Source organism: Opisthocomus hoazin, chromosome 3 (genome assembly GCF_030867145.1).
Source record: "Opisthocomus hoazin isolate bOpiHoa1 chromosome 3, bOpiHoa1.hap1, whole genome shotgun sequence".
NCBI classification, from domain to species: Eukaryota; Metazoa; Chordata; class Aves; order Opisthocomiformes; family Opisthocomidae; genus Opisthocomus; species Opisthocomus hoazin.
Window position 1 is genome coordinate 106430770 of NC_134416.1, and position 9233 is coordinate 106440002.

General features: G+C 42.7%; 1 protein-coding gene across 1 annotated transcript; it reads left to right on the forward strand.

Moving 5' to 3' along the window:
- The first annotated feature begins 2818 nt into the window (after positions 1–2818).
- On the forward strand, positions 2819–6738 carry LOC104331219 (serpin B11). The gene is made up of 7 exons (XM_009936506.2): positions 2819–2986; positions 3504–3566; positions 4177–4305; positions 4675–4792; positions 5124–5266; positions 6002–6169; positions 6334–6738. The coding sequence occupies exons 1-7, from the start codon at positions 2819–2821 to the stop codon at positions 6736–6738; spliced, it is 1194 nt and encodes a 397-aa protein (XP_009934808.2).
- The last annotated feature ends 2495 nt before the right edge of the window (positions 6739–9233 follow it).

Consider the following 9233-nt stretch of genomic DNA (forward strand, 5'->3'; position numbering starts at 1 on the left):
AAACATACTACTTCTTATAATTAGTACAACTTAATATAATATTGTATTGTCCAGTACATATATCTAATATAATTATTAATATAATTAATATAAGTTGCTCTGTCCCTGCTGCCTATGCCTTGCTGAAGCAATATAAGCCAAGGACAAGACTCCCTCAGAATCACTGATAAAAATGAGGAGTAACAAGAAGTCCTGGGCTAAACTTAGCTGACACATCAGTGTCTTGCGGAAAGCCTGCCTGGACAAAGCTCGTCCGGCTTTCCTGTAAGCACATCTGCAGAACACATGGTTTTGAAAGAAGACAGAATCACAGAATCACAGAATGTTCGGGGTTGGCAGGGACCTCTGTGGGTCACCCAGTCCAACCCCCCTGCTAAAGTAGGGTCACCCAGAGCAGGCTGCACAGCACCGCGTCCAGGCGGGTCTGGAATATCTCCAGAGAAGGAGACTCCACAGCCTCCCTGGGCAGCCTGGGCCAGGGCTCCGTCACCCTCAGAGGGAAGAAGTTCTTCCTCATGTTCAGCTGGAGCTTCCTCTGCTTCAGTTTGTGCCCGTTGCCCCTTGTCCCGTCGCTGGGCACCACTGAAAAAGACTGTGTGGACAGGGACAGCTTCTCTACGTTTTGCCCCTTGTGCCACAAATGCCTCCCCCACTCACAGCAGAAACACCAGGAATCCCCAGGGGAGGAACAGGGCTCTCATACTTCCATCAGGAAAACCTAAGGGAACGCAGATGGTGCACGAGGAGCCCCTGACGGCAGTGTCTCTGCGGGAAGCCTCGCACCCCGCATGTACCGAAGTTGGTCTGCACGTGCCGTGCGGCTGATACGAACGCATGCAGCCCGTGCCGCACCACCGCAGCGGCCGCAGAGCGTGCAGATGATAGCAAGCTTCTGTTTGTCCAAGCTGTTGGATATTAAACAAACTCCGGAACAAATGGCTCAACTCTTCTCCTTTAAGGACAAAATTTTGAGCTGAGGAAGAAAACAGGTAGGGAAAGTTTCCTGGAAGGGATGTTTAAGAGAGAAGTCTTCAGGAGCACAGAACTGGAGCAGGCAAAGGGAATTGCCCTGCCTCTGCGCTGGAACCACTGCCTCATGTCACAACTGGCCAAACAGGTACTTTTATAGTTTATATTTTTCTTTCCCTTGCTACTGTTCCACCTGTTTTAATAATTGCTTTCTATTGCAGAAACATGTGTTTGCATTTGGTGGTGCCACTTCTGACAGCAACACACATCAAATTTTGTAGAGTTTACTTTTCTGCAGGTAAAGACCCTGAGATCGCCTTTGTTTCTAGGAGTTTGCTTTCTTTTTTATAACTGGTTGGAATTTTTTTACATCTCAGTATACATTTAAAATGGTGACTTCTTTCTGAACTCCTAGGGGTAAGGAAAAATTCAAGATTCCACGAAAGATCCCCTAATTATACTAACTAGTTGCAAGAGACAGGAATGTGATTCGTCATGAGCAAGAATTACGCTGCCACTGGGAGTGGCAACGGCTTTATATCCCATTGCTCCACAAGCCCCGTCATCAAGCTCAACAGTCAAGTTGACACCATCAGTCCTGAGGAGAAGGTAAGTATCGCTCTGACCTTTAATCCTAATCTTTACATTACACATGACATAACTATGAAATCTGGGAAGATTGATGCATACATTAGTGGTGTACATATCTGCTTAACACACGTATATTGTATATAACATTCAGAGGAAGCGAGAGTATTTTCACGGTGCTGTGCAATGTTTTGGAGTACGTTAGAATGTATGGGCTGTGCAGTGAAGCTGTGCTTAACTTGTGCAATGGCTTTGTCAGGTGTGTTTCTAAGAAGATTAAAATCAAACCTTTTCCTACTTCTTCTGCATGACCCAGATTGGTAATTTATGGGAGCATAATCTTTCTACACCATTCCATCTTTTAAATGTTTATATAGATAATTTAATTCTTCTTGTGTAACAGGGCACAGGTATCTTCCACATCTGTGGAGAAAGTTATCCAAATTCAGTAAGAATCATAACAAAAGTGACTCAGAATAGTGGAAAATTTAAAATACTGAGCTGACTTTCTAAGGGATCAGATGCCTCTACGTCACTTTACTGGATGAAGACACTGGCAAGAGGCTTTCATAAGAAAGGAACTCTGTCCTAGGTGTAAGATGTGAAGAGTTTTACAGAACATTCAAGATCATCTGCTAGTAATAATTGTGAGCGTAACCAAAGTATATCTGGGAAAAGTGTTAAAACTGCAGATAAAATAAAAAATACATCTGAAATTGTCCACTAATCTACAATGTGCCTTTAAGTGAGCCTATCTGTAGTTCAGTTTTCTGTCAAATCTTTGTTACGCAGCCAGCCCTAGAAGGACACAGTATATGAGGCACAGCTGATTAACAGACAAAAAGTTTTTAGGGAGAGATGCGGAGAGTGAGGTGTGATCAAGGGGTGTCATTAATAAGCGCTGTGCCTAGAGGACTCGAAGCTGGAAAGATTGGGACATGAAGTGAGCTGGGACTGTGGTTAGGACAAAGTTAGTGCTCCGTGACAAAGCCATAGCTACTGCTTGAGCTGGAGAAACGGCTGAACTGAGAACACTGTTTCTGAAAGTGTGTTTCTCCTGCCATTCAGGGTGCTGGTTTTCAGATTTGCTGTGAAATCCCACACATGGCAAGTCAGGAATCTTCTGTGAAGCGCTGAACAATTCAGCCACGCTACTGCAGAAAATCTTACCGGGCTCTACCAAGGCATCTGAGCTTAGCGGGCGTAAGGACGAGAAGCCTAAATCTTGGTTTCCCTTGTTGCAGGCGATCACAGCGCCACGATGTCCTCGCTCAGCGCAGCCAATGCCAAGTTCTGTCTCGACTTTTTCAGAGAGCTGAGCAAAAGAAAAAGGAACGAAAACATCTTCTTCTCCCCGCTGAGTCTCTCAGCTGCCTTTGGGATGGTTGTCCTCGGAGCCAGGGGCAGCACACTCGAACAGATTGAGAAGGTGGGTTTCCTTTGCTCTGAAAAAGGGGATGGTGGCTGGATATGAGCCAGGAGGGTGATAGTACCATCTGATACAGTTCCTAAGCATCCAAATGAGTGATGCACACAGAGGGGTCTTTAAAAATACCCTCTCTTATGCTGTTCCTAATACCAAACATTTTTTGGACTAAACACTATTGCAATAATTGATCGTTCAAAGAATACATCAATGCTAAAGAAAGTGTTTTGGAGGCATCCCTCCACTCTCCAGGGCTCAGGAGTGGTGGTTCCCTTTGATATTGTCTTCTGCCTTCTCTGGATACCCAAAGCCTTCTTCCTTAGGAAGAAATATTTCAAAGACTTCATGAGCACACTGTCTACAAAACTTCTTGTTCAGTTGCAAGGAACCCATGATAAAGGACAGATGGGACTTCCCCCACTGACTGTGCGTGGCTGTGTTTTGGGATAGGCTTGCTGCAATCCATTATAGCTTTGAGGTACAGTCACTCAGCTGCATTCACCCCACGTTTACATTGCAGGTGTTTCATTTCAGTGAAGTTTTGAGCAGTACGAGCCAGGGAAAGGGTTACCCTTCGGAGAAGGTAAGACACAGTTTCATCTCCGAGATGATGCAACAGGTGCTGGTTTGTCAGCCCTTTTCCTTGCAAACCATCACTTAATCATAAAGCGCGGCAGGGCTGAGCAGCCTCTCTGTCTAGATCTGCAGACCTGCCTATTACTGTTCTTTTATCAGTTATTTAAGGGGCCTTGTGAGATCACACATTTCAACAGCTAAGCCTTCTTATTACAGGTTTCTAACCAAAACAGCAGTACCAATCTAAAACCTGATAGGTGCTGAAATTGCTACCTGCAGAGGTTTGTCTAAAGGCTGTGCCAAAGGCACCTCGGAGCTCACTCCTCCCAGGCTCTGAGCCAGCAGACTTCTGCTCAGTCAGATGACTCACAGAGCCACCACTGTAGGGTGCAACGTCACTTGGAGGTGGGCTGGTGTGGGTCTGGAGGGGAATCGTTTTGTCATTCTGTACATCTGGTACAGGGGGAGTCGGTGTGCTGATGCATTTGTTCCAATGCCTGTATCAGCTGGGTGGAGTGAGGCTTCTCCTGCAGAGAGCGGCTGCAGTTCACCCTCAGGTCCAGCTTTGCGTAGCAAACCTCAAGCCTACCGCAAAACTTCTGTTTTCCTGTTTGAAGTGTGAAGAAGCTGGAGGAGTCCATTCCCAGTTCCAGGCTCTGCTGGCTGCAGTCAGTGACCCCAGACCAGGCTGCTCTCTCACCATTGCCAACAGGCTCTTTGGAGAGATTACTTATCCGTTCTTCCAGGTAAGTGGCCGTGGTGGCCATTTTAACAGCTCCTGGGAGCTACCAGCTCAGCAGAACTTATTCCATCACAAACTACAAAGGCAAATGAAACACAACAGCACTGTCAGGGTGTGCTGCCAAATGACTGCACTCCACAGCTCTTGCAGCCAGAGTGAGCCTTTCCATCTCAGTTTTATAAATAATCTCAGATTTATAAGTAATCTCTCTCTAAAAACTGAATGCGTGAATTATATCGATGAATTTCTTATATCTGCCTTTTTTACTCATTTCTTGCTGATCTACTACATGGAATTACCTTGAAGCCATGAAATTTTCTATATTCTAAAAATCATCACGTTGTTATAAACTTCTGTCATTTGCACTTTGCAGCAATACTTGGATTCCACAAAGAAATTCTATCGAGCAGAGCTGGAACCAGTCAATTTTAAATACACTGAAGAAGAAGCCAGAGAGAAGATTAACTTCTGGGTGGAAAATGAGACAAAAGGTAAAGAAGAAAATGTGCAGGTTGTTTGGTTTGCAATCGAACCAGTTAGGAATACTGTGTCTGAATTTCAGTTTCCACCTTTTTTTCCAAAGGTAGCAAGATTTTTATATATTAAACAATTACTGCATTTTTTCACTCATTAGGAAACAAATGTAGGAAGAAGCACAAAAATGCCTTGAGTTCCTGGCTTCAAAAGCTGTACAAAAACTTTTTGTTATTTGTCTGACGGCATTATACTACTTTTCAGATTTACAGAAATAATTATTAATAGTCAGATTCAGCTGATTGCCCAAACAAAGTAATAATTCTTCTTAATTCGTTATTTTTAAAGGTAAAATCAAAGACCTATTTACTGCTGGGTTTATTGATCCCTCTACTGTACTTGTCCTGGTCAATGCTATATATTTTAAAGGAAAGTGGGCAGTAGAATTTAAGAAAGAAGACACTAAGGAAACATATTTCCAACTGAACAAGGTACAGTATGGGCAGGAACTGAAACAGCTGGGGGATGGAAAACAGATGTCTGTCTGCTGTAACAACAGATGGGAGCTTTCCTCCTCTCTGTTATCCCAAGACAATACATTGGTCTTCAGCTAGCACAATAGAAAGCTACATCTCTCCAGTTTGCTAACCGAATATGTAACTGTTTCTATCAATTCACATCAGAAGTGGGTCTTGTGCAGCTGAGATCCTGGTTGCATCAAAGTCACTGAGCACATGCACTAACTTTGTTGGGGAATTCGCAGCTAAGGATGCTGTTTCAAAAATAGTCTGCTTTTGGGACTGAATTTGAGGATTCTGCTCCTCTTCTACTATTTGCCAGCAGAACAGTGTTTATTTTGGGGAAAAAATGAGCTAAAGACAAATTATCTCAGGAGAATGTATACATTACTCATGAAGAATTTAGATTCATTGTTGCATCAGATGCATCAGTTTCCTCATATGACATGCCAGAAAAAAGAAGGACATAATGAGGGAGTTGTGAGTAAAGTAATCTGTCACCAGGAGAAATGGAAAAGTAGGTTTTATGCTTCTAAAATGGATAACTTGGAGCTTCACTTAAGAGAAAGAAGCACATCAGTGCCACAAGTACATTAAACTCATGACCTGTGTAAACGTTCCTGACTGAACTCAAATCTTCATAACAAAACCAATTAAAACCAGAGTGATAATTTATATATTTTCTGTTTAATATGTCATGTGTTCCAGAACGAGAGAAGGACTGTGCAGATGATGTTTCAAGAAGGTTATTTTAACATGGCCTTCATAGAGGAACAGAAAATGAAAGTGATAGAGCTCCCATACTTTAATAATGAACTGAGCATGTTCATTCTTCTTCCTGAAGTTGTCTGTGAGGACTTTACTGGACTAGAACAGGTAATATTTCTTTTCCTCTCTAGTAGCATACATGAGTGGCAGCAAACAGAGCAATATAACATTGCTTCAGTATGGTTAGAAGACAAGCGGGAAAAACTGAACCGTATTATCTTTTCCTTCCATTCATTATGGTGTCAATCATTATTATCAATACCGTCTTACAGCTTGAATGCACCCTCACATATGAAAAACTAGCAGGATGGACCGACTCGGCTAGGATGCAACAGCTGAGAGTGAAGGTGTACCTGCCTCAGTTCAAGATGGAGGAAAGCTATGTTCTCAACAAAACTCTGCAGGAGATGGGAGTGATGAACGTTTTTGACTGGGGAAAAGCTGATTTGTCAGGAATCTCTAGGAAAGATGGTTTGGTTGTGTCCAAAGCCATCCAGAAGTCATTCGTGGAAGTCAACAAAGAGGGCACTGAAGCAGCTGGTGCCATGGGGCTTGTTGCAGTGCCTCTGTGTCTCCCAGTCTGCTATGAGTTCAGAGCTGACCATCCATTCCTCTTCTTCATCAGACACAACCCAACCACCACCATTCTCTTCTTTGGAAGATATTCCTCTCCTTAAACGGAGGTTATTTTGGAAATTAGATCTTTCTCCCTACTAACATACCCGTTGGCAAGCACTGAGGACAAAAGACAAGCACATTTTCCGCTAGGTTTTATCCTAATGTGTTAATTTGCTGCAAAAAAGACTATCTGATAAGAGCCAAATTCGAGGTAAAAACCTAAAAAATTTTAACTGTTTCCTTTCTGGCATCAGCTTCAGGCATGTTTTACTTTAGGAGGCCTCACTAAAATGACATCTACCTTAAAATACACTCTGTGATATTTGCCAAAGAGGTGTAGGCCTCTAGAGATATCTGCATGGAAAATCTGATTTTGAGCCTTTCCTAACGTCGTATGTCTCCTGTAAACCCATGATTTAATGCTCTAAAGATGAGTGCTACATCCTCCCACATAAAGGAGACAGGAGGACATGGATCTGCATTAAAAGGATAAACTCCGGTGCTCTGTCTTTTTTAGCTTTAGCTACCCAAACTCTGCATAGGTCTCAAGGAAAATATCACTTTGTGTGGGAGTAGCAAAATATTCCTGCGGGACCTCTCCTTTAAACATTGACCAGGGGTAACGGTTCAAGCTGGAACTCTCAGGATTTGTTATCAGAAAGAAGAGAAAGCAGAGAAAGCAGAAGACTTTTCTGGTGTAATTTTTCTTGTTCTCAAGCGGGGCAAACCTATTGCTTATTTTTTTTGTGAGAAACCCTGTATGTGCAAGAAAGTTCTCCAACTTCTTCATAAACCTCCACAGAATAAAAACAGGGTTTCAGAATAATGGCAGGCCTTTTCTGGCAAGGCTTCTCTGCCATGGCTGTGGATTAGACACTTGATTCCTGCATAAAACTATAAGCAGTGATCAGCCATTCTCACTTCTAAAAACAATCTCTCTTTGTGTCTCAGGCACCATGAGTTTCTGGTTCCATTTGTTTTATTCCTCATTAGCATAAAAAAATAATAAAAGCATCTGTAGTGAAGGTATTTAAATGGTTCACCTGTATTTGGTCCATTTATCATAATACAGTCACTGCAAACTGTATGTTAAATGTGGTAGCCTGCAGAATTAAGTGGACAGAGGACTAGTCTAATAGAGCACATGAAAATAGTGGCAATCCTTTCAAAAATGTGACACTGCAGTCTGCCTCCCATTTTTAGATATTCTTCACACTAAGTTTACGCACTGGGCAACATGACATTAGCATAGGTAAACCCTGAACCTCACCTACTGCTTCTCTCTTGTGTTTGATTTTATCAGGAAATAACAGTGCAGTTTGAGTGCAGTTTTAGGATGTGGCTGAGCCGGTCTAATGCCACTGAGGAGGATGCTGCTTCCTTTGTCTCCTTCCTTCCGTGTGTTTCTGCTCCCTCCCTTACACCACCACGATTACTTGCTAATACTGTAAACACTGGGAGCATACTAGTGACATTTCAGAATCGAGGATTCAAAGTGCTCTTCTAAATGCTGAGATATGTGGGGAAAATTACAGTAAATTACAGTACTCAACAGAAATTCAACTGGTAAATAAAGCAGACTCCTGACAGTCTGTGGAGCTGGCTCACATGGCTGCAACTTCAGTATGAAATCCAGCCTGAAACATTGGAATTACCAGTAGAGGCACAGTTTTCCTATCAATTAGCTGATAAGCGGACACCAAACCCAGGCTGTGGGCTCTTCTGATCAATAGGGTACCCAAAAAATAGCCATGCATGTTTTTCAATGGCTACCATTGGTATTTTGTGTACACCTGGTTTGTCTCAAATCTAAATTATTTAGGTTTAAAACAAAAGAGTGAAATGAACAGTGTTAGAATGTATTAGCTTGCATAATCAGACTTCTGTATTTTCAGATAGATTGTAAAAGAAAAACTATTAATGGCATGTATGATACAGGCAAGTGCTGTAAAATATTATCCCAAAGAGCACGAGTCTCGCACAGGAAAAGGAATTCTGTGTGTAAGCAAAGGAGAAAGTGAAAAACAAGGATTGTCACTTAGCTTACTACAGCAGTAGCAGTCACTTATGATCTTTGTGTTATTTTTTTCTTGAACTTGGTCCAGGGATATCTAGATAATTTCAAAACCAGGCACAAAATACAGTATAAATTTAAAAAAATTTTTTCTTTCTTCACATAATCTTTTTTTTTTAATTACCATCTTAATGATAAAACATCTAAAAAATGTGGTGAAAACAACCAGGAGCTGGAAAGTAGCCTCCTGCTGCTAACGTAGTGGTAGCAGCTCCTAGTGTAGAGGGCAGTTCTCCCGCAAAATCAGAGATATTTACTTAAATTAGAAGGTAAACCCTCTACACCGGCAGCAAGTGCTTCTCCTGTGGGGAACCATAGCCTGTCCATGTGCAGTGGCAAACAGCAGAGCTTGCAGAGCAGGGAAAAGCCGCAGGCTCCGAACGGTGCCTGGAGCAGACATGACCTGAAGGGACGTCGCTGCCTCTTCCTCGGGGACCGGCTTGGTGCCCAGCGTTGCTGCACCGCCTGTTGAACCATGCC

What these genes read in the sequence shown, in the direction of transcription:
- LOC104331219 (XM_009936506.2), top strand. Translation starts at nt 2,819, where the DNA reads ATGTCCTCGCTCAGCGCAGCCAATGCCAAGTTCTGTCTCGACTTTTTC. An exon ending in CACTCGAACAGATTGAGAAG is followed by an intron (nt 2,987 to 3,503) that starts GTGGGTTTCCTT and finishes TTTACATTGCAG; the next exon opens with GTGTTTCATTTCAGTGAAGT. An exon ending in CATATTTCCAACTGAACAAG is followed by an intron (nt 5,267 to 6,001) that starts GTACAGTATGGG and finishes CATGTGTTCCAG; the next exon opens with AACGAGAGAAGGACTGTGCA.